This window comes from Amblyomma americanum, chromosome 1 (assembly GCF_052857255.1).
Source record: "Amblyomma americanum isolate KBUSLIRL-KWMA chromosome 1, ASM5285725v1, whole genome shotgun sequence".
Taxonomy (NCBI): domain Eukaryota; kingdom Metazoa; phylum Arthropoda; class Arachnida; order Ixodida; family Ixodidae; genus Amblyomma; species Amblyomma americanum.
Genome location: NC_135497.1, coordinates 243,714,619 through 243,740,349, shown reverse-complemented (window position 1 = coordinate 243,740,349; position 25,731 = coordinate 243,714,619). Strand labels below are relative to the sequence as shown.

Below are 25,731 nucleotides of genomic sequence, written 5' to 3'. Positions count from 1 at the left end.
ACCGCATATGTATATATAAGTACAGCATTACGACAAGCGCGACTGTTTGTTTTAAAGGTTTCTTTTGCCAACAGTTTCTAGGATATCATTCCTGAAACTGTTGGCAAAATAAACCTTTCAAATGAACAGTCTTGTTTGTCGTAATGCTGTACTTACACTTGTAAACTGGCCATTGAACACCCCCCCCCCCCCGAATATATGTTCTGCGAAAATAAATTGAGCTTGCAGTGGTGGTGCAAAAACTTTATTGTGCATTTGAGCCTTGCTGCTTGGCTAGATTATCTATTAGACGATCAAATCTCTTCATGAGATCATCATGTCTCTTTGCTCTTGCGTCTTCCCACTTTTTTCTGGCTTCCAAAGCCTTGGTTTTTGCATCTGCCATTTTCTGGAGTCCGTCTAAAAGAGGACCAAGTTGATTCCTGTTGTGCCGTATCCTCTTTGGTGTCACACCACCCTCAACTGGCACCGGCAGGTCCTCTGGAGGTCCTCCTCCAGTAGTGCTGGCGCTGTTGAAAGTGTATACGTAAAAATGCTGCACACTTCCAGTGCCTTACATAAACTATGAAATTTTCACTCACCTCGGGCTTCCACTTGGGAGAATTGCTTTCCCAGGTTCCAAAAGCAATCGTGGATTCACACTGTGCTCCTTCTCTAGTATGGTGGCAAGTTCTCTGTGTGATGCACAAATGGTCAGAACCAACAGGTTTATGGGGTTAAAAGTCCCAAAGAGACTCCAGCTATGAGGGATGCCAAAGCCACCGAACAGCTCAAGAAATAATTCCAACTTACTCCTCGTGTTCGCAGCTGACACGGTGGTGTCCAGACGAACTGTCAGCGTTTTTGGACTTTTTGTATGCCAGGTCCAGGGATTTCCATTTGTTTTCCACTTGTGTTGGAGACATATTACATTCAACTTTCTTGTTTATAAGCTCACAGAGCTTCAGCCAAAGTTGTATTCTTGTCCTGAACACAAAAATAAAGCACAGTTTAGAGCAAAACAAAACTATGAAATGTGATTCGACTTTTCTTTCGATGTAGCACTTTGATTGAAATGATTGCATGCTAGGGCTGTACAGCGTTTCATTTAGTAAACTTTCTTAAGAAGTGTGATGCTACCGGGTATTCTATCAGAGTATGTGCATTTCAGCTGCCACATATTTCAAGCACTCGCTGTGGGATGAAAAGTTTTATATGAGACGTGAAACGTGAAATCTGAGCAAAAATGCCCAGCTCCAGTGTACACTTTTTTTTGCACATATTATCGGCGTTTACATAAAGAAAAAACGAAACGCCATTATGGTATGCTGCAGATAATTTTGGATACAAAGGATAACATACCGAAGTACCCTGGTTTTACCAACGAAGTCCATCTCTTTGTACTTGTTCAGAAAGAAATTTGTCTTGCGGGAGCTCCACAGTTCTGGCTCGTCGTCAGGAGACGCCAATGCCGCTGCAGAAAGCGGTGTCACGGATGGATGGATGGATGGATGGATGGATACGGCTGAACCCTTTAAATCGGGTGGTGGCTCAAGCCACCTAGCCATGTCTTGTGAAATTTTACTCCCGTCTTGCTTTTAGCCACCAATCGTATAACCTTCGCTTGGTTACTTCTAACCTCTTAAAATCCACTTTCCCTTCACTATCCATAAACCCCAATGCCTTGGGTAAGTCAGCCCCGCTGCTTTCCACTGTAGGGTGAAGCCCTTTACAGAAAAGTATCAAGTGTTCAGCCGTTTCCTCCTCCTCTCCGCACGCAATGCACAAAGTGTCTATCTCATGGTACCTGACTCTATACGTCTTAGTCCGCAAAACTCCAGTCCCGGCCTCAAACAACAAAGAGCTTTCCCTACAATTATCATAGATATTTTCTTTGGCAATTTCCTGCTTAAAAATCCTGTATGTTCCCAGTGCCGATTTTCGTCAGTATCCCTGTTTTCCACAGAGCTCGCTCTGTTTCTTTAACCCTTTTCTTAACCGATAATTGCTGATTTGCCCCCTACTGCTGTCCAGATATTTGCTTGTCAATTTTTTAATTCGCTTTCTCCATTTCGTATCAACATTCCTTGTATACAGGTATCTGAAAACTTTCCTAGCCCACTGCTTTTCCTCATTTTTCTCAATCGCTCCTCAAATGCTATCTTATACTACTAGCTTGTCTGCTCTCGAACGACGCCCATCCCATATCACCCTGTACCCCCTGATTTGGTGTATTGCCATGTGCTCCCAAAGCTAGCCTCCCTACGCCATGTTGTTTAATTTCTAACCTTGCTTGAACATCTGGTCTCAAGCACAGGACCGCATTACCGAAAGTCAGGCTAGGAACCATCACCCCTTTCCAGATCCCTCTTACCACTTCATACCTGTTGTAATTCCACAGTGCCCTATTTTTCATGACAGCTGCATTCCTACCAGCTATATTCATTACATATTTTTCATGCTCTGTAAGATACTCAGCACCGTTATTTATCCACACCAAAAGGTACTTGTACTCATCCACTACTTCTAGCGTGAAGTCCTGTATTCTATGATCTCCGACCTCATCATTAAATATCATGACTGCAGATTTTTCTTTACTAAACTTGAAACCTAATCTATCTCCCTCAGTACCAGATATGTGTTGTCCACTTGTTGGCGTGCCGGAGCCACCACAAGCAGTAATAAGTCCGGCTCCGGAGAGCAAGATACGAACACGTTTTACTGGAACGCCATGTTGTTTTCTTCCCCCCTGTGCCCCTACATCAGTTACCAGACGAGTTTTCTACGTCGGCCAACACTCCCCCACACATGGTTTGATAATCACACCACTGACACTCACATCACAAGTTCAGTCGGTTTGGCGGTCGCCGGATACGAGTGGGCCGTCCGGGTTGACCTTCGGCTGCAGGGGTTGGTGCTGAACTTGACTGTTGTTCATGTAGGTCCCACCATTCACTCTGCTCAGTAGGGCTACCGTTATCACAACGACGAACCTGGTCGAAATGTCGGGTAACGGGTCCTCCGGCTGTGTTGAGCTTGAGCATCCTGTTTCCCAAGACATGTTGAACCGTACCCTTCATCCAACGCTGGCCAAGACCGAAGTTGCGGAACAAGACAGTCTGGCCACGGACCCATTTCCCTTTTGTTAGCGTGTGCCTTTCAACGTTCGGCTCTTGTGGTTTCTGCAGAAGCAGGTCCAGGCGTCCTTTGGGTCGATAGCTCAGGAGCATTTCAGCTGGGGATTTGTCCCTACTTCCGGATGGTGTGCGTCTGTGGTCATGCAGCCACCGGTTTAAGCGAGCTGAGAGTGTTCCACGTGTGAGTCTCTTGAGACCGTCTTTGACTGCCCTCACCGCTCTTTCTGCAAGCCCATTAGATTCAGGGTGGAAGGGCGCTGTACGGATGTGCCGTATGGCATTCTTCGTGATGAATTCTTGGAATTCGGCACTGACGAAGGCACTGCCATTATCAGACACCAGACAATTTGGCACACCAAATCGTGCAAATATGCTCCTTAAGATCTCAATGGTTGCTGTAGTCGTTGCACTATTTGTTGCGACTGCTTCGATCCAGCCTGAATAGCTGTCCACAACAACCAACACCATCTTGTTTTCAATTGGACCAGCATAGTCTATGTGAACACGTGTCCACGGCTGGGTTGTTGCGGGCCATGCCGCTGCCTTCTCGGAGGGTGGCATTGATGCCGTCTGTTGGCAGATAGGGCAATTCCGCTGGAGCTGTTCTATGTCTTGATCAATTCCTGGCCACCACACAAGTTTCCTTGCCAAAGCTTTTGTGGTACTGAGTCCGGAATGTGCTTCGTGCAGTTCCAACAGGAATGCTCTTCTAGGTGCCTCAGGGATCACTAGTCGGTCTCCCATGAAGATGAGTCGTCCATCTGCAGTGAGGAAATTCCTACGTCTCCAGAATGGCAGTACTTGGTCATGGTTAGACTGTGGGAGTTTCTTAGGCCATCCTCCCAGTATGTATTCATGAAGGCATTGCACGAGTTGGTCCTTCCCAGCAACGTCTTCGAGTTGCTTCCTTGAGACCGGTGCCGTGTCCAAGATGCTGGCTACTAGTGCACTGTCTTGTTGGTCAGGGTCTTGCATCTGCAGTTCAGTCTCACTCGCTGGCACAGGTAGTCGACTCAGTGCGCCTGCATTTTGGTTGCGGGATCCGGGCTTATACTTTATGGTGTATTTGTAGGCACCAAGGGTAATTGCCCACCTTTGAATGCGTGATGCTGCAGTAGTAGGAATTGGTCTATTTTCCTTGAAGAGTCCAACCAGTGGTTCGTGATCAGTCTTCAACGTGAACTCCCTACACAACAAGTAGTCACGGAACTTTACCACTGCAAACACCAGAGCCAGGGCTTCTCTTTCCAACTGAGAATAGTTCTCTGTCTTTGTGAGGGTGCGGGACCTGAACGCTATTGGCATTTCAATGCCATCGATCACATGAGATAGCACTGCATTAATTCCCTCTGGTGAGGCATCACATTCTAGCACTAGTTCCTTCGTGGGGTCAAAGTGCACGAGCATATTAGAGTTAATCAGAGAGTTCTTCACAGCTTCAAATGCTCTCTTCTCTTCAGATGCCCACTACCATTTGCTCTCTTTCTGTAGCAACCGGTACAGAGGTGCAAGGATACTTGACATGTTGGGCAGAAAACTGCGGTAATAGGTGATCAGGCCCAGGAAGGATCTGTGTTCTTGGACATTTCTGGGCGCTGGTGCTCTCACGATAGTGTCCAGTTTCTTTTCCGCTGGATGCAAGCCGTGTCGGTCAATTTTGTGTCCCAGGTAGGTCACTTCCTGTGCTCCGAACACACACTTGTCTTTCCGCAACCGGATACCATTTTCTCGAAAGATTTCCAGTACCTTGTTCACAGTCTTCCCATAGCTATTCTTATCCTCTGCAATCAGAACATCATCTAGAAAGACTTGCGTGCCCGGCACATTTTTCAGAAGTTCTTCCATCTTCCTTTGGAATATGGCAGGGGCTGATGCAATGCCATATGGTAGCCTATTGTAAGCAAATAGACCTTTGTGAGTGTTCAGTACTGCAACTTGCTTTGCTTGATCGTCCAGTGGTATGTGGCAGTAGGCTTCACGTAGGTCCAATTTTGAAAACCAATAGCCACCCTTGAGAGAGGCGAAAATGTCTCCCATTTTTGGGAGTGGGTACTGGTCGACATCACACTCTGGGTTGACAGTGACCTTGAAATCCCCACAAATTCTCAAGGTTCCATCTGCTTTTACCACTGGAACGATTGGCGTTGCCCAGCAGCTGTGGCTGACTGGAGACAAGATCCCTTGCTGACACATTCTGTCCAGTTCCACTCCTACTTTTTCGCGCAATGCATAAGGTAGTGAACGGGCTTTCAGGAATCTTGGAGTTGCATCTTTTTTCATGGCAATGCTGGCAGGAGGTCCCTTCATCAGTCCTGTGCCCAGCTCGAAGAGGTCTTTGAACTTTTCTTTCAGTTGTTCTGTGACACTTGAGATTTCAGTCTGGAGTCAGGATTGTGCCTACCTCTTGGTCGGGCAGCAGATGAAGTTTTTGGATCACATCTCTACCACACAGTGAAGGTCCTGGGCATTGCACCACATACAGTTCAGCAGTTGCATTGCAGTTCTGGTGCTGCGCTGTCATATGAAGCACCCCGCTGATAGGTAGCTTCCCCAAGTAACAATGGAGCTCTTTGTTTGTGGGCTTCAGGGCTGGCCACTGCTTGGCATGGCAATGGTATATTTCTTCAGGAATTATGCAGACTGGCGAACCCGTATCCACCTGCATGTCGAGATTCACTGGTCCCCAATTCACCGTCTTGTAGACCGGCTCGACCGCAGTACCTTCGCTGGTAGCCGTGTAAATATCAAGGACTGGAGTGCAGCTACTGTCGCCAGCTTCGGCACTTACCGCGTTGGCATGAAATTTCGTCGGCCTTTTTGATTTTACCCCACCGAAACACCTTGTAGCTAAGTGCCCTTGCTTGTGGCACTTATAGCAAGTCGACGTCTTATGCGGACAGTTGGGAGCATCGTGTGAGCAGTCGCCACAACGAATGCACGGGCGCGGCGTCTTTGCCTTGGTGTGTCGGTATTACGGATTCGTTTCCTTCTTAAACGCTGTGGCGTTGACTTCGTTCGCCGATTCCGCGGTGCTCGCGTGGGGTAGGCGCTCAACATTTTGTATCGCCAATTCCGCCGATGTGGCGATATCTACTGCTTCTTGGAGAGTAAGAGACTTTGGCTTAGCCAGAAGTACTCGTTGGACCATCTTTTCTCGCAACCCGATGACAAATCTGTCACGCAGGTTTCGTTCCAACGCGCTCCCGAAGCCACAGTTGTCTGCGATCTTCCGTAGTTCTGTCAGGTATTCGCCTACCTTCTCGCCGGTTTTCTGTACGCGGGTTTGAAACCGGTACGTTTCGTAAATTTCCGACGGTGCCGGGTTCAGGTGCTGCTTGAGAAGTGCAATGATGGCTTCATAAGGTTCGTCCCGCGGCTTTTTCAGCGCCAGTAGGCTTCGGAGACGACCATATACCTCCGGGTTGAGACATGTTATGAGAATCGCGCGCTTGCGAGCGTCGTCGGTGATTTCGTTAGGATCGAAGTAAGTCTCTAGCCGCTCGGAGTAGTTTGTCCATGTTTCCGCATTCGAATCGAACTGCGGAGGTGCCGCGAACAATGGCTGAGCGCCAAGTGCTTGCACCATGCCACCTACTTGTCGCGCCGGTTCTTGCGTCTCACGTAGAGTCGTGGGCTTGCCTTGGTGGGTGTCGTACGTTCATTCCGTCTTCATCCCATCCTCGTCGCCACTTGTTGTCCACTTGTTGGCGTGCCGGAGCCACCACAAGCAGTAAGAAGTCCGACTCCGGAGAGCAAGATACGAACACGTTTTACTGGAACGCCATGTTGTTTTCTTCCCCCCTGTGCCCCTACATCAGTTACCAGACGAGTTTTCTACGTCGGCCAATAATATGTCTATCAACTTCTGTAAATCTTCCTTGTTGTCAGCCATTAGCACTATATCATCCGCGTATACTAGTCCTGGTAATGACTGTTTAATCAAATTCTGCTTGCTTGAAAAAAGAAAGGTTGAAGCCTAGTCCGCTCCTCTCTAGCTTGGTTTCCAACCCTTGCAGGTAAAACATGAACAACAAAGGAGACAGAGGACATCCTTGCCTAAGCCTCCGCTGTATCTCTACAGGCCCTGATACATTTTTCCCATTTGATAAGCACTCTGTTACCTTTATATATATCTTTTAAAAGATTAATTACTCCATCTTCCACATCCAATGTGCCCAGTCCAGTATGTCCCACAGATACTCTTTTGAATAACGTTGTCGTTGTCAGCAATCTCTGTACACTGCGTCAATGAAAACAGATTGTCCTCCAATCTCCTTTGTTTCCGGAACCCATTTTGTAGCTCCCCTAGCACCCCCTCGTTCTCCACCCAAGCCTGTAATCTGTCCTTTATAATCTGCATCACCACCCTGTAATGCACAGATGTCACTGTTATGGGATGCTAGTTACTTCCGTCAGCTTTGTCCCCCTTTATCTTATATATCATGTTCATTCTACTTAATCGCCATTCATCGGAGACTTTCCCATCCACTATCATTTTATTCACTACCTGTATTAATATTTGCTTGGATTTTGGTCCTAGCTTCTTTATTAACATAATCGGAATACCATCTAGTCCTGTTTATGCGCCACTAGGAACCTTCTTCTCTGCCCTTTCCCACTCTCTTTGCTCAAGTGAAGCTATTGCGGTAACCGGTCTATCCTCCTTCTATAAATTATGTGCAACATTTCTTTAAATTTTTCTGTCATCCTTGTTCCTATGTGTTCTATCGCTTCAACCCCTTTTAGTCGAATACCCTGATTTGTTCTAGCCTAGTCTTATTACTCATTGCATCTAGATACTTCCAGAATTTTTGAGCTGCTTTTCTATCGTTTTTATTTACTTCTGAGATCCATTGGGCACCCTTTCTTCTAATTTTTTCATTAATCAAATAGGATGTTTCCCTTCTACACTTTATGAAGGTATCCCATTTTCTGACTACTTCAACTTCTGATCCCCCTCTTCTTGGAATATCTGGTTTCCCTGGATGCTTCCTGGTGTTTCTCGCCTTCTTGACCTCCACATCCCACCAACTCTTGGGTTTGCGTCTTTTCCCTTTTAGCTTTACTCGCACCTTAGCTAGCTCTAGCTCCAGTAATCGAGTTAATTTCGTATAAGTCCATTCTGTTTCACTATCCTCAAAAATTACTTTCTCAATTTGTTTGGCTGTGTCTTCCAATTGCTTTTCTGAGTAAAAATTCCCCTCTGATTGTTCATCTCGCTTCAGTCCTACATTGTTTTTTCTTCTGAAACTGAACTTGATACGCTTGTGGTCACTACCTAGGCTTCTGGAACCATTTTCATCTATGCTCATTATCCCTAGTCTATTTTACATCCACTGTGACATTAGTGCATAATCTATCATCGAGTGCAGACTGCCTGCCTCCCATGTTATGAGCCGTTCACACTTCTCGGTACTGTTGCATAAAACTAAATCATGCCTGTCACACATGTATTGCAGCATGCTTCCTGTCGAATGTGTGTACCCATCCAGGTTTTCCATATGTGTGTTCATGTCGCCTAATATAATTATCTCGCCCTGACCTCCTAGCTCATGAATGTCACTTGCAATACATTCTGACATTTTCCTGTTTTCCTCTTTGGCATTAGCTCCTGTCCACAGGTATACAAAGCCAAGGAGTGTTTGGTCCCCTTCCAATTTTCCTTGTAGCCATAAACGTTCCTTGCATCCCAGTTTAACCTCTTGAAAATTCTTACTTTTATGAATGAATGCCCCAATTCCACACCCCTTTCTGCTGCCCTCTGTTCTATTGCAATATTCCCATGCGTAGTCTGGGTTACAGGGTGGTTGCTCCATGTCTCTAAGATGCGTTTCACTAAACCATATACCATTAATTCCTCCTGCCTTAACTGTTATTCTATTCCCCCCCCCCTTTCAGCCTATTCCTGCCACCTTGCATGTTAATGAAACAGATATCTGAATTAACTTGGCCCTGGCGCATGTTTCTATTTCTTCTCCTAGGGTTCTATCATCCATTTGATCTTGGTTCTTCCTCCTCTACACTGGTTCCCTCAGAGATCTGGGTCATGTTCCATTGTCTCTAGCACACCACATCATGGTACAGTCCGCGGTGGGGGGGTTCCGCTTGTCCAATTAAGTGCGAGTATTTGCGTGTGAAGGCGACGTTTAAACGTAATCTATGGATTAGGCATGCAAAAGGGAGTGGTATTCCGCGAGGAACAAAAAAGGTCATCGCCGGATTTAGCCGTTTAAGGCGGATGTGTCGAGTATCTGGCAGGGCCCAGTATTTAGCCGTACCCCAGCTACTTACGGGGGTACAAGAGACACACAGAAGCGGCAACAAAGCACAGCTTTATTCGGGGCTTACAGAACATCTCTCAAAACTATACAAATCTAGCAGTGGCACAAAGCGTACAATCCTGATTTCACAATAGTACAGTGCCGCGCCAAGTGGAGTTCATAAGCAAACGTGTCAGTTCTGCGGGGAAAAACCATATTAAAGAAAGTGACGCTAATTTTAACCTTACATGTTCAAAGACACAATGGAAATGGGATTAACTTAAAAGTGAAGTGTACAACTGCTGCTGTTTTAACGCAGATTTGTTGCATCGCGTCGTATGGTAGCTCGCAAGCTTTTGCTTTATTTCGATTTTCTTTTTGCGGCGGTGTCACGCATTCCAGACGAGGCCCACCAGAGGGACAAAGGGAGCGAGGACACTAGCGTTAGCACCAGCGCAGACATTTTATGCATGCGGCGAGGCATCCAAACATAAATAACTAACGTACACAAAGAGAAAAAACGCGGGCACCACAAGCTCGTGCGCGCATACAAAAGCACTATAGGTCAGGAGGTCACAAATACCATGCTTGGCGGCAATAGGGAATTGATAACAATAAAAGACACTATAGGTCTTCCGGAAAAGCTAAATAGCCAATCCTGTGTCTAAATTTAAAGCACAATTTAAAATCCCCGGGATCTGATCTCCAAGTCAGAGCGAACATACCCAGTACGAATGTCGCTTTGCTTACGGTGCATGGTCGGCCTGGTCGGTTGGTGCCGTTAACAGTCAGGCACTGGGGGCCGTCGCAGGAGCGGAACTCGTGGATTTAAATCCTGTAGGTGAAAGATCTTTCCGTGTAAAGGTCGCTGCCACTGCTGGGGTCAACTGTTCGGTGCTGCCGATGGGACGAGGACCGCGGGAGAGAAAGCCCTGGTACCGATGCAAAGACGTCAAAGCCTCTTCCCAGGCGAGTGGCGCTGCCTTAGCTCCGAGTGAATACATTCTCCACAGAACGGGCAGCAGCGTCGCCGTCCTCACTCTGTTCGATCTATTTCGTCCTCCGCCACACCAGTCTTCTGTCGCGTAATTCTCCTATCACTGCGTTAGCATCATAGTCCTCTTTATTTGGCGAAAACGCCGTGGTCTGTGTGTCCAAAGCCTGCACCCACCACCAAATTCCCCTCCGGAAGCGTTCGCCCACCAAAAATGTCTACGCAGCTGCGGAACGAAAAAGCGACGGCGTAATCTAATTCCAAGACGCAATTAGAAGGCGATCACTGTAAAAGGGGAATGCAAAACTACTGCTTCTAAAGAATGCTTGTCACATTACATCGTATGGTCACCTGCCAATATCCCACCTACTCCCTTCTATATTTCATGTTTTTTCCTTGCTTCTCGTCGTATTCCTAGACATTTTTCTCTTCTTGAATTGTGAAAGCTGGCCGCAATTAGAACCTCCGCTAAGTCACCAATAGTTTATGTAGATAGAAATACCAGGTAGAAACGGCACCAGCATCAATGCAGAGAAAAAGAAAACTTGGGCGACGCTTAAGTTCTCCTTAGGAGTACTATGCGATAGCATTAGGTATCCCTTCCGCGCAAGTACTCAGTCTCTTTCTAAGATTCATACATTCCACTTCTGACGCAGAAGTGCAGAGTTTAAGCGATGCGCCACTGCCCCGGCAGGTGGCAGTTTAAAACACAGCTACACAGCTACAGCTACGAGGCAGTACAGGGTGATATGGGCTGGGCAACATTCGAAGCACGAGAAGCTCAGAGTAAAGTACTATCGAAGAACGCCTGAGGAAATTGGATGATAACCGGTGGGCAGCTAAGGTATTTAAATACCTGTACAGAAAGAGCGTTGACACACAGTGGCGGAAACGAACTAGAAAGCTGGCCAGTAAGTTTGTCAGAGACGAGGAAGGAGAAAGAAAGAGCATTAAACGACAGGTTAAAAACATCGAAGGTAAAAATTGGATAGATTCAATGGAAAAGAAGCATAGTGTAGAACTATATCGATGCTGGAAAAGGCAAATAAGGAAGGAAACGCTTTATGATAACTCAAGAGGCAGTGCCCTCCTCTTTGAAGCTAGGTCAGGGTGTCTTAGAACGCGCAGCTACAAAAAGAAATTTAACGAAGAAGATGACACATGTGCTGTGTGTGGTAAATCTGTAGAAACAATAGAACACCTCATCCTAAAATGCGATGGTATCCATCCCGATGTCCATGCAGGCACAGTCACTCTTCCTGAGGCTTTAGCGTTTAGAGATAACAATAGTGATGTAAATAAATCTGCGGTGGAAATTAGCAAAAAGCGATTGGAGGATTGGTGGTACAAAAGCAGAGAGATGACATAAGTTTTAAAGTGTAGGAAGACGTGTTTTTAAAGGAAATGGCGAATTGTATTAACAACTTACAACAGAGTAAACAAAAATAAAGGAAAAAAAAACGGAGCATAGTGGCAACAACCACTGCCCCGTTTCAAAGGGGATGCTCCTACCTTCCATCCATCCATCCATCCACAGGTGGGACTTGTGAGACCCAGGTTTCTCATCCCGTGCTGCAGTAAGGCTCGTTTTTGCTCAAATTGTGCTTCGGGACGCTGTCTGTTCCTAGAACAATGAACTGGTGCGCAATGCCAGGATGGGCAAGTGGCAATTGTATTTTTTAATCCCGCTATCGCACCTCGCGGCGACCAGCGGTGTCGGGATTGAGCGAATCCTGGCAGATTGCATCATATCACGCATGTGAAGTGACCAAACGCATCGGCCCGTAATTACCGAAATAAAAGCGCTAGATACTTTAAATTTTTGCTTTTTTCGGAAACGTTTTTCATCTTAGCGATTAAAGTAGTCGTTTATGTGCTTGCTTACGGGGTTATTGTGTGTGCAGCAATAAAAATTAGTACTCCACTTCCAGTTTTCGACACTGTCGTGTGCTCATACCAATTCAAGGGACCGGAAAAACACAGCGGTACACAAAAGAAACACACAAACACACATAGCTGCGCGCACACGTGCAGTGGCTCTTTCTAAACACCGGAGAGTTCTTGGGTCCGCACTTCGGCCGTCGAAACCATATGGTTGTGCCTGTGGGGCCGAAAAACCGCACGAAAAAAAGGAAACACGCTACGGTCGCCTCTTTCATAGACACGAAAAGGACGCTCGCTAACAAATGTAGAGATTCGGAATTTCAGAAGCGGTGGTTCCAGCGATTTCGCTCGCGACCTCCGTCGCATGCGCTATCAGAATGGATGGGCCGTGCTGTGTTGTTGGCCAGGGACCACGATGTTACCATTCGGCACGGTCTGCCGAAAGATGAAGGCACTGTCTGACTCCAGCGCATCGGACTCTAGCTGCCAGTCGGACAAGCGCCTCCGTGTCTGTGGCCGGTATTTCTCGCCTATTCGTGCGGCGGTCAGGTGCGGATATGAAGAAGCTAAGGGTGAAGCCGAGAGCTCTGTCGATGTTATTTCTTCAAACTACGAAAGTAAGTATTACTGCATGCAATACCGAAATGCAGCGATCGAATAACGTGCGCAACTGCGATGACTGGTCACAACACCAGCCCCGTCTATATTTTTTATCTCGTTAGCTAACGGATGAAATGCACACGGAACTATAGCGACTATAATAAACATATGTATGCTCGTCGTGCGAATGCCGTGGATCATCACCTATGCCGTACGTGTACCTACGTGATTTGGCCGCAAGCTGCAGTCTTCGCGACAGCAAAAAGGCATTTTAGTCATTCCCAAGGAAGTAGCTGTACCGAAAAAAAAATGCGATAGTGGCCCTCAAAGCCTCCGTCGTCATCCATTTTGTTGCGAAGGAAAGGAAAATGCGTGCATAGAAAAGCGTCATGTTTGTAAACAAAGGTGGCGCTGCGGTCGGTGGCTATGCGGTGTGTAGGCAAAAACATATAATGCCTACACTGCACCAAGCGACGTTGCCTTTGAAACCAACTCACGTATGTGAATATTTCATAGCGTACGCGTTTCTTGTGGTTAGAAACATGTTTGTTGATGCTCGGCTCGGAGAGTAGTTTTGCAGTCTTTCAACCTGTTCGCCAGACGGAATTAGACAGACAGACTATCCGATTGCTAGTCCAAGATGGCGACGCGATGCACAACGAGAAGTAGCTTTTTCACATGACAAACATTGTGATGTGCTTTCTATTTTCGCCGAGCCAATTCAATCCGGAGACAGTAAAAATTACTGAACATTTGTCCTATCGCTGCTTTGAATAAGGCAATGCGATCCGAGAGCTGCACAAGCGCATACGTAGACGTTTTCCTCGAGCTCCACACTATATTTGCGCTCACTCTACTAAGCTATATACGTAAATAATTTTGCTTGCTAATTTAGAATTTGCGTTAATGTGCGCGTATTGTGCTTGATCGTAATGGCTTATTCTGTGGCATTTGTTGTGTTCGCCAAGTTCTGATTGACCTGCAATGGGGAAATTCAAATAATATCGGAACTAACATTGCGTCACTTTGCCGAGATCCCAGCGACGATGGACCGCTGTTGAAATGATACACTTATTGAAGGTCGCGAAAATGAAAATACAGAAAAAACAAACTACGCGTAGAGCGTGCTAATACCCGAGTCCACTGCTGCTTGAAACGTCGCACGCCTAGCGGCATGCTGCACTCTGGAGGCGACTTTCCGTACTCAGTGAACTGAAAAGGCGTCTTGATATAGCACTGTGCAAAAATTTAGCGCACGTTACTCACTTATGCAACAAGTAAATATCCATCAGTTCATAATATAAACAAAATGAACAACACTATATCAAAAAAAAATTTGCTTGCATTTCAGTGCTAGTTTGTCTTGAGTGTTCTTGATCTTTTATTTTACCCTGCCCTGCAGTTTGTTTACTACTTCAGAAAAATGAGGTAGCTCAGTCTTGTTTCATATACAAATCACAAAGTATAAAAATTATGTGCTTAATTATGTGCTTAATTATGGCTTAAGAATGGGCTGCGAAACGTACCAACTCTATCGTGTTGACATTCGCTCCCAACTCAGAGCGCCCCGAAAAAATTGATCTGAGATTCACAAAACACGCAGTTGCAGATTTCACTGACGCTCCTCACGGTGTTTTAGATGCCAACGGTTTGGGCACGTGGCCAATGTTTGCTCAAAGGATCGACGCTGTAAGCGGTGCGGAGGCGACCACGACTTTAAAACCTGCAGGGCAGATTTTGCTTGCGCCAATTGCGGTAGCGATCATCCAGCGAGTTTCGGAGGCTGCCCCTTCCGTGTGAGTGCTCTGCACCGTCGGATGTCCTTTATTGCTGGTCCAAAAACCCCACCGACTGAGACGCCTGTCCCAGGATTAGACGAGTTCCCAGTATTGGAGTCTGATGTTGTTGCGTTGCCCAACAATGTCCCTAAGAGACCTGAGTCCAGCAAGACGCCAAGGCCCAGTGCGCGCGAGTCGACTGTTCGACCTCCAGCAAAACGTGTCCATGTTCCTGAGCGGCCGGATCACAGCCAGACTCCACGGCAAGGGGGACCCTCATATGCACAAGTGACAAAAAAAACCAGCTACTGCGGCCAAGAGTGTGTCCCCGTCGGCATCTTTTATCGATGTTGTGAGTGCGTTGCGCAAAATAAGGAGCTCAAAAATCAAGGTATGTCTGACCTTCTTCATGTTTTGTTTGGGGCCCTGCGTTCACATGTTCCAGCGATGGTGCCTGGTAACCTGAAGAACTTCCTACAGCTGGTGCTTTCTTTTGAGTCCCTAATTTCCACCTTCGCAGCAAACTTCCTTGCGAACTAAAATGGATGGGGCTAAACCTTGTGGATCTCATATGCACCGAAAAGTGCCGTTCATATTGCAGTGGAGCTGCGCTGGGATTTTAAGTCGGTTAGCTGACTCAAACTATTATTGAAAGAGACTTGTGCTCCAGTATTGGCCCTGTCAGAAGCTGGCCTGCCAAGCGGGAGATGTTTGACTGGATATGTCGCCCATAAAAACTGCAGCATAAAGTCATTTCCTGCAGGAAGTGCTGCGCTTTACATAAGAGAAATTCCACATGTTTCTCTACGCGTTGCCGATCTTTGCACGGATGACATTGAGGTAGCGGCTGTGAGAATACAACTCGGCTCTCGAACCCTTTTTATTGCATCCGTGTACGTGTCTCCGCGGAAGAAGATAGCATTAGATTTGTTACTACAGCAGCTCTGTGACCGCTGCCCAGCACCTAAAATCATCTGCGGTGATTTCAATGCCCATCATGCCGTTTGGGGTGACAGGAACACGGATTCCCGTGGACGCAAACTTGTAGAGGTTATTGACAGTTTGGACCTGTGTGTTGCCAATGACGGAAGCCCCACATTTTTCCGGCCTCCAGCCTCAGCGACAGCTATAGACCTGACACTGCATTCACCTGACGTTCGCGTGAGTTGGTCAACAGCGCCTGACCGCATGGGAAGTGATCACTATCCGATTTTTGTGTTTGCTGCCGACTTTCGTATGCATGGTCCTAAAATTAGCAACGTGGTCAACTGAGACAAGTACAGAAAGCACCTAGAACGTGTTTCTGGTGATGTTGTTGACAAAATGATTTCTAGTAAGCTAGCAGCAACTACGGCGGTCAAGTTACCTGATCATTTTCCGGCCCCGGATTTAAAACTCAGGAACCTTTGCGCAGCGAGAAGAAGGGCGGAGCGCCAACTCGTGCGGAAGAAGGACGACAGGCAACTGAAGACGACCTTCAATAGGCTGAATTCTACTATTAGACGGCACACGAACAAGCTGTACAGGTCGCAATGGGCCTCATTCTGTGCTAGTTTGACTGTGTTCTCACCGATAACGAGAATATGGCGAGTTATTGGCAGCCTTGCTGGAGAATCTCGCCCTTCGAAGCCTTTTGAAGCTCTTGCAATACGCAAGGAAAAACCTATTGCGTGCTTGGCAGAGGAATTTGCAGACGCACTCGTACGCGCTGATTCTGGAATAGATATATATTCACTATCTGCTTCCTCCAGGTCTATCATGGACGTCCCGTTCACACTTCGTGAGCTTCAGACTGCGCTCAGTGGCCTGCGGCGCCGGTGTTCACCAGGTCCCGACGGCATCACCAATCAAATGCTGAATAATCTGCCCTTGCAACTCAGAAAGGAGCTCCTCAACTTTATCAATCGAGTTTGGGAGACTGGCGATGTTCCTACGTCATGGAAGGTGGCACATGTAGTTCCGGTACTGAAGCCTGGCAAAGACATGACAGACCTTGCCTCGTATCGCCCAGTGTCATTGACCTCCTGTGTAGCTAACTTGATGGAGAAGCTGGTAAATGAACGCTTATCATGGTGGCTTGAGGACAGCAAGGCACTGCCATCATGTATGACAGGGCCTCGTTGAAGACTACTTTCTCCATTTTCGATGAACACGATGCGCGCATGAAACAGTAGCACGTGTTTTTCACGTGCGCGCCGGTTCTGCAGAGCGAAAAAAAAATGCGCCGAAGAGGTTCCGTCGAGATGCGCAGAGAGTAGGGCCATCTAGTGGCAAAACCAAAAACCAAAAATGCCACGTGACCAAATACCACGTGACTTACTTGAAATTTGATTGGCGGACGCGCCTCGGACGCGCCGCGCGAGCGTTTTTGTCTCCTCCGAGTAGGAGCACGCGGCGGCGCGATTTCGTGACGGATCATACTGGGCACGCGTCAAAATGACGCGCGCGTCCCACCATCCGCGCGTCAATCGTGCCTGAAATCGCGCCATGCGGTTCCGCCTTTAGACTTGATCAGTCACATTGAACACCAGAGAGCCTTCGGCCTTTCCACCTTAGCCATTTTTCTTGATGTTGCGAAAGCTTACGACCGCGTGCTTCAGAGCTCAATTCTAAACAGTTTGCAAGGCATGGGCATACAGGGCCATATGTTAAGATTCATTTACAAGTTTATAAGTGATCGCGCGGTTCGTGTACGCTTAGGAAGTACGTTAAGCACCGAAAGGGTTCAATCACGAGGTGTGCCTCAAGGAAGTGTTCTCTCCCCCACGCTCTTTAACGCCGTAATGGCTGGCCTACCCGATTCGTTGAAAAAAAGTTGCAGGCAAGTGCGTATGTCACTTTATGCTGACGACATCTGTATTTGGATTACTGGCTACCAACACAAGCGATTAGCCCTGATAGCTCGATAGGCTATACTTTCGGCACAAGCTTACCTTCAAGGTGTGGGGTTGTCTCTGTCAGTGGACAAATCCGGCTTTATTCTGTTTCCAGGTGTAGGAAGACGTCAAGCGCGGTTGAAGATAGACCTCGGTCACTCTTGCATCCGTCAATTCAACCACGCGCGATTCCTGGGCGTCATTATTGACTCTCGTCTACAGTGGCGAAAAGCTGTAGACGCGATTGTTTCATCTGTATCTTCTCGTCTCAATGTGATCCGTAGAATTGCACGTGAGCAATGGGGAAACCATCCTTCTTCAATGGTCAAACTTCATGAAGCGCTGGTGGTCAGCCGGATAATGTATCAATTACTTTTAATTTCCCCCTCGGCATCACAACTTGAGCGTCTCGAAGTTGTCCACAGAAAGGGCCTAAGAAGAGCCATTGGAGTTCCCCAGGCGGTTGTGAATAAGTCAGTACTTCATGAGTCCCTATCGAAGCCTCTTAGCCTTATCGCTTCTCAGAGACTATTAATGCATCTTGACCGCTTAGAAGAGACGGTAGCTGGGCGATCCCTTCTCCAGCGGCTCTGCAAGAGATATGAGTCGAATGCTTATTTGGCACTCAATACTCTTAGTTCTTTAGGCATTCATGTCCGAAGGCAAAGGAAACGGTTGAAACCCCCCTGGTCTTTTCCGCCCCTCGACTGTAAGGTCACAATTCCCCATGTGAGCGCAAAGCGCAGCTCTCCTTTGGCAGCAACGCGTTCGCTTGTGCTGGAATACTTGGAAACAGAGTGTGCCTGCCATCTTCAAATTTTCACGGATGGTTCTGTGGACAAGGTCAAACAAGCTAGCGCAGCGGCTTTTTACATTCCTTCTTTGGACTGTAAGTGGTCCGTACGCTGTACTGCTGTCGTATCCTCCACAACGGCTGAAAGTGTTGCTATTGAGGCGGCTTTGCGGAAGTTAGGGTCTTGTCCGGCTCAACCTGTTCTCATCCTAACTGATTCAAAATCTGCCCTTCAGAGGTTAGAGCGCGGATTCCCTACTGACGCCTTGTCTCTACGCTCTCTGCGCTTGGTGCAGAATCTGCACAGCAGAGGCTTTACTCTACATTTCCAGTGGGTGCCCTCTCACATAGGAGTCAACGGTAATGAGGTGGCCGACAGTCTCGCCCATAAAGCTCTCTCAAGGATTCCATCAAAAAAAGTGCCTCAAGATGGGAAAAGTCTCTGCAGGAAAACGCTGCTTGATCACTTCAGTACCCTGTGGAATGCGTCCCACAAGCCATATGTGACCAAGGGACTGAGAAGATCTCAGGCGACCCTTCTACATCGAATTCGCCCGGCCTCTGCTCGCACTCCTGCATGGATGCATAAGACCGGCATAGCATCGTCTCCGCTCTGCTCTTTATGTGGTGTGTGCGGGGATATCGAGCATTATAACTGCCCAGAGTACAACGCGGAAAGGCATGTGATGTTCGCTTCCTTCAAGAAGACAGGAACCCGTCACAGCACAGTGCAGGACATTGTGTACCCGAGTGGAAACCAGACATGCAGAAGGGAGGCTGCACGCCTTCTTTTAACATTTCTGCAGAACACGGATCTTGTTTTTAAATGGTGACAGCAGGAACGGACTATGGCCTACTGTGAATGCGTGCGTAGATGGTGTCTTCCGGAGTGGACTACTTTATACTGTGAGTGAATGTGTGTATGGAGTGTGGCACTACAATGGCCTATGTTCTACTGTGACTGAATATGTGCATAGATGGTGACTTCTGGAGTGGACTGTGATGTGAACTGTGTGGATTTATTGTTTGCATAGATGGTGTCCGCGGGAAAGAATGTGTGCTATTATAAGAGACTGTGCGCTTAGCAGGGTAGATGCGGCATTGTTAATATCGAAGAGACGCTGCGGTGGAGCAATTGCTGGCAGACCAAGCAAGGCTAACCCCACCTGTAGCATTCAACACCTCAACCTCAACCTCAACCTCGTGCTCGGTGGCAGTGGTGCTGCAATCGGTGGGAGGAGCTGGAGGATTCGAAAGTCAGCAAGCGTCTTCGGAATATTGAATGCGACGCGGGTTTGTCGCCAGAGGAGAGACGCGCCCGAACGCTCGGCAGTTACAAAGCTATGCGGACGTACCCGGTCGCGAGACGAAGTCAGAACGCGTATCCGAGGTTGAATAAGAAAGGCGGGCGAACCCCGCCGCAAACAGATCAAAGAGCGCGGCTGGCAGCATTTAATACTCGCCCCAGACAGTGCGAAATACCCTATCGGAAGAGCTGGTGGGGGCACAGAGGTCAGCTCCATACTGTTATTGTTCCAAGTAAAAATTTGTTCTCTGGCTATGTCGACGGTTTTCCGGCAGAACACGAATTTACCACCAAGAAAATTGCATCTGAAAACCTTACCGCCGGTTTATTCAGACTCGTAACGTCCTTACCGAAGTGGACGGCTTGCCACAGTTAATAGGTGTGCGCTTAGCTTCTGCGACCAGTGCAAAGCAAAAAAAAATAGCGTAATCGACGCAAGCAACTCGTTTCTTTTTTAAGTCTTCTAGATTACACAAGCTCCGTTTGCGATGAGTGTGGTTGCTTAGTGGTTGGAACGCAGTACCTTATCGATATAGACCATAAACTATTTGTCATCAGAACCGTTCCACGAGTCCACTGCTATCATTGTAGAACATCGTGGAGTGTCGCTAGTTTTTTGCGAGCAGTTTCCAAAATGAGTTTTGAGTACGTACCTAAACTCCGCGTCGAGCCCTTACCTCTCTTTTGAAAGCGGAGTCGTCGATGATGCGGACTGTGATGGGCGTCGTTACGACAAGCTCTTTGGCAGCGGCCTCCTGCGGCGTGGACAGTACAGCCGTCGGCGCCTCGACAAAGCCTTGCGTGAAGGTCCCTCGAGCCATTCTTCGACCATGCTCGCGTCACGAGGAGTCTGGTGCAGCCAGACCGCCGCCGCCGTCGAGTGCTCGGCAACCGTCGGAGCATCGAAATGACGAGCAAGGTTCTGTAGGTGCCGCTCTTCGGCCGCGCAGTAATCTTCCGATGGTGTTGATGGGCCGATACTCAGCAAGACGTCTTCGACATCGTCACAAGCGTTCTTCTTTCGAGGACACGATGGTGGCGCCGGATTCTCAGCGCTGTTCACTCCAGTACAGGCCAAGCTCTTAGCTGCGACACTCTCCCAGGCCGAACTCATGTTCCAAAAAGCCAACGCACCGGTACCGCCGACGCACAAAAGTGGGTACCGGATGGAAGCGACAGCGCGCCGAGATATCAGCTTCCGCCGAATTCGTCATCGACGATTTTCTTCAGACGCTACTTGATTAGTAGGTGTAACCGCGACTTCTTTTGCTCCCACAGAGCGATATGTGCTGAGCGCCGCTTGTCTTTTTTTCAACGCGATTTTCAGCCGCCGGCAAGCGAACACTACTGTCATCGCTGAACTTTTTCAGCGTAGCGGCTGGCGGCTGCTTGAACAAGAAGCGATAAGTATGGACGCAAGGCGCACATGAGAGCAATGCTACCCGAACGAGAGGTCTCTGATAATGCTATAGTTAGCTCTCCAAAGAGCTCCTGTATTGAATTCTAGAAAACAAATTAAGAGCGTTAACACATGCAACCAAAGAACGAGAGACGAAACGCTAGACACAGCGCTTGTGTCTAGTGTTTCGTCGCTCGTTCTCTGGTTGCATGTGTCACCGCTGTTTTTTCCAGGATGTACCAACTCACCCAGAAAAGTTTTAAAGCTGTTTCGAAAGATCGCGCTCTGATTTGACCACAACTCTGAGATTATCAGACTGTTACGGCAGCAGTGGCATTTGGGGAAGTGCTGGAAGTGGGGAAGACCTGTGCCATAAAACTGGAGTAAGATAAGTTGAAAGGTGACGCTGTAAAACATAGCAGTGTGTCGCGACAAAGTAAACGGCGCATGCCTCATTGCCTTTCGTGCGCCGCCGAACTGCGCGCCCTACATGGATCGACGGACGGACGGACGGACGGATGGATGGATGGATGGATGGATGGATGGATGGATGGATGGATGGATGGATGGATGGATGGATGGATTGATGTATGAATGGACGGACGGACGGACGGATGGATGGATGGATGGAGGATGGATGGATGGATGGATGGATGGATGGATGGATGGATGGATGGATGGATGGATGGATGGATGGATGGACGAACGGACGGATGGATGGATGGACGGACGGACGGACGGATGGATGGATGGATAAGGCTGAATCCTTTAAATCGGGCGGTGGTTCAAGCCACCTAGCCATGTCTTGTGAAATTTTACTCTTGTCTTGATTTTATCCACCAATCAGATAACCTTCGCTTGGTTACTTCTACCCGCTCAAAATCTACTTTCCCTTCAATGTCCGTCTCTTCCTGTCCCTTCACCTCTTTCGTTTCATTTCTCTATTCTACCTGCTATCCTTTATTTCCGCTGCCACAGCTCAGGTGCTTCAGAATCGATGGCAGATGCCGGGGCTAGCAAAAATCTTTTCCTTCGTTTTTATTATTAAAAAAAACACTTATATATTCAATGTCCTTAAACCCCGATGCATTGGATAAATCAGCCCCGCTGCGTTCCACTGCAGGGTGAAGCCCTTTAGAGAAAAGTATCAAGTGTTCAGCCGTTTTTTCCTGCTCTCCGCACGCAGCGCACAATGTGTCTATTTCGTGGTACCTTACTATATATGTCGTAGTCCGCAAAACTCCCGTCCTGACCTCAAATAACAAAGATATGGTGGTTAAAAAACAGCAACCCCTCACGCCTACCGCTGCGTGTCACCTGCAGCTTGTTCCACGAAAGCGAGGAAAAAATTTCGGCAGAGACACTTAGGACCCTGCCGGAGGTGTCTGCAGCTTGCAGGCGTTGATGAGTGGCGATACCACGGGTTCCCGAGCATCCGCAGGAACATACCCGCAGTGGGATGATGGTGAAAAGTGCCTCACCACGGACCCGAGCACCCACGCCTAGCCGTGCGTCATCGCCGTGTCCGGTGACAAGGGGTTCCTGGTGGTTGAGCCGATGCCCACTGTCTGGGCCTTTAGGGCCCCTCGGCGGAGGCAACACACCACTTTGGCCCCAGCTTACTGTAGACGGCACCTCCGGCCTGACGCGACCGGTGGAAATCGGCAGTCGCCTTTTCCTATCCTCCCTTCCATCTTTCACTTTCCTATCTTCTTTCTTGCATGTCTCCTATATCCTACTCACTTCTTCGTTTTTCCTTTTTCCTTGACGGCAAGGGTTAACCTTGTGTGACCAGCTACCCTAAGTTGCTTCATATTTGGGTATAGTTGAGGTGTATAGCTGGCCTGGGCAGGACTTGCTTTCAAGTTCCTGTCCCGTCCCCTTGTTGGACTCTGTGGTGGGTGGCTGGCACATTGACCAAAAAACTAAATTTTTTATGGCTCCCCTCCATTCCAAACCCGATCGCTCTCTTAAAAGAGGGGTGGCATGAAGCAACATACTTTTTTCCCAAAAAGAAAACAAACTTCCCAGAGTTTCATGTGATACATGGTGCAGTGGAAGGAAAGCAGGCAAGAAACCTATCCCCTTTTCTGATATCAAAGCGTCCAACAGAAGCCTTGGGCCCCGGATATAAGCTATCGAAAATGGCCAGTGGCGACTTATTACTAGAAAACGGTGACCATATACAAGACTCCAAAATCTCCGACATTCTACCTATTGGAGACATCCCATTCTCCACAACAGCACACTGATCCCTCAACACCGTCTGTGGTGTCATCTCGGAAAACGATTTCATACATCTAAAAGAAAAAGAAATGCTAGAAGGTCTCAGTGACCAAAATGACACAGATGTGTATCGAATTTAAATCCGCAAGGACAAAAAAGAAATAGACACTAAACACCTGGTTGTCACATTCAGCACAAGCACATTACCTCAAACCAATCGAAGTCAGATACCTTAAAGTTAATGTCAGGCACTACATTCCGAAGCCACGCAGATGCTTCAATTGTCAGAGACTCGGGCACAGCTCAAAGAGTTGCCGCAGCCGCAAAACCTGTGCGAAATGCGCTTCCAAGTACCATCATCCTGAAGAATGTGACGCAGCGCTACACTGCACAAACTGCTAAGAAGACCACGCTGCGTACTACAGGGCGTGCCCCTCCTGGAAAAAGGAAACAGAGATAATCACCATAAAGGTGGTGGTAGTGGCTTTTTATTAAAATAATAGTAAAAAAGAAGGAAAAGATTTTTGCTTGCCCCGGCATCTGCCATCGATATTGAAGCACCTGAGCTGGGGCAGCGGAAATAAAGGATAGCAGGCAGAATGGAGGACTGAAATGAAAGAGGTGAGGGGAGAGGAAGAGAGGATAGAGGGAGACGTAATATAAACAAACTATTTACACAATAAGAAATGTGTCCAGGTTGTGCGCGTGATTAGTTTATGTTGGAAGAATTAAACACGCGCACAGCACTGTGTTGGCTACAACTGGAGTGGGGCGTCCAGTTATTAATCGTTCAAGGTAGAACTCGTGGAGCGTTCGGCCGCTGCGTGTAACTACCTGACGGAGAACAGACGGGACGTCAAGCCCGTGTGTTCGAGGAATGCACAGAGGCTCACCAATATTCGCTCACGAATGCGCGCACTGCCCTGCGGCCACAATAGCGTCTTGAGGGAGTCTGGTAGTATCCCCAGCGCCCTACAGGCCGCAAGCATATCGCGACGAGCATCGGCGAACGCGGCACAGTGAAGGAGCAGGTGTTCTAGTGTTTCCATTGCACCACAGCCGTCACACACTTCACTCGTCGCAATTCCAAGGAGAACACTTCATTCAAAGAAGCGAGGAAGCGTTTTGCGCATACCAACACATTCTATTTCACAGCAAATCCCAACTTGGCTGATGTCGTGCGCAAAGGCGTCGCATCCACGCCCCAGGCAGGGTCAGCGAAAGCTGCCCTGCCATTCCCAAAGCAGGGCTCGCCGGTCCATGGGTCGGCATCTCGCAGGACTTCGCCCTGTCGGGGAACCCTGAAACTAACAGAACCACGGCTGCGCGGTTCTCCAGCACATCTGGCGAGGTGATGGATATAACTCCCAGTCCGCCCGCTTTGCAGCGGCGGAACAGTTCTCTTGAGGGAATAAAAGACAGACCCTTCATAACGAGCCTAGAGCGTAAGTAAACGCTTTAGCGTTCTCACCCCAAAAAATAAACACGGCTTTTTTAGTTCAGTGGAACTGTAGAGGACTGTTGAGGAATTACAGTGAAATGACAGATATTTTAGGGCCAGTCTTGCCCGTAGCTTTATGTCTTCAGGAAACCAATCTTGGTCCACAACATATGAATATCTTGAAACATTACAAAATTTTGAGATGCGATCGCGAGCAGGCAAATAGACTTTCGCGAGGCGTCGCGATTGTCATTCAAAGCAGCATCCCTGCTCCAGAAATAAAAATCAACACAAAACTTGAAGCCGTTGCGGTCAGCATCGACAGCTATAAAACAATTACTATCTGTTTTGTATATATTCCTCTACATTTTACATTAACAGTCCATGGTCCACAAGAACTCATCGATGAACTTCCAGAGCCATATAGTAGTTGGGGAATTTAACGCTCACTCCTTTTTTTGGGAAGCGAGCAATGTGACCCTAGGGGCCAAATAATCGAACATTTTATCCTCACAAATAATGTATGTCTCTTAAATACGGAAAAGGCCACATACTGCTCCCCTACCTCGGGGAAAATGACCTGTTTAGATTTGTAGTTTACTTCACCTTCTGTTTTTAACGATTTTAAATGGGGTGTCATTGACAACCTATATGGTAGCCATCACCTCGATATACTGATCAGTTTAGCATCTCCACCGGAAATAATCCCCACAAAACCGCGATGCTGGAAGCTGCAACTAGCAGACTGGGAACATTTTAGCATTTTAGTGCAAGAGCCACTTTACAAGATATAGATTTAGAAAACCTTAGCATCGATCAGATAAACGAAACGTTCACCAATATTATCATAACTGCTGCATAATTAGCTATTCCGGAGTCTTCTGGAGTAGTGCGACAAAACCACAAAGTGTGGCGGACAAAACACTGTAAGGAAGAAAAAACAACAAAATATAGCGTGGGGTAAATTTCACAGGTATCCGAGACATGAAAATCTCGTACATTTTAAAAAGGCAAGAGCTAAAGCTCGGTACGTCCACCGCATTGCCGAGAAAGCTTCA

The 25,731-nt window shown here is 47.7% G+C and overlaps 1 protein-coding gene across 1 annotated transcript; it reads right to left on the bottom strand.

Moving 5' to 3' along the window:
• Nucleotides 1–244: 244 nt before the first annotated feature.
• LOC144116352 (uncharacterized) lies at nucleotides 245–4,961 on the bottom strand. Its single transcript, XM_077651111.1, has 5 exons — nucleotides 4,634–4,961; nucleotides 1,342–1,453; nucleotides 793–966; nucleotides 582–674; nucleotides 245–503 (listed from the first exon to the last, which is right to left on the bottom strand). The coding sequence occupies exons 1-5, from the start codon at nucleotides 4,959–4,961 to the stop codon at nucleotides 245–247; spliced, it is 966 nt and encodes a 321-aa protein (XP_077507237.1).
• Nucleotides 4,962–25,731: the final 20,770 nt, after the last annotated feature.

Coding starts and splice junctions, on each gene's coding strand:
- LOC144116352 (XM_077651111.1), bottom strand. CDS start 4,961: ATGGAAGAACTTCTGAAAAATGTGCCGGGCACGCAAGTCTTTCTAGAT. Junction 1,454..4,633: donor TTTTCTGCCCAACATGTCAA/GTATCCTTGCAC, acceptor CGCTTTCTGCAG/CGGCATTGGCGTCTCCTGAC. Junction 967..1,341: donor GGTAAAACCAGGGTACTTCG/GTATGTTATCCT, acceptor TTTTGTGTTCAG/GACAAGAATACAACTTTGGC.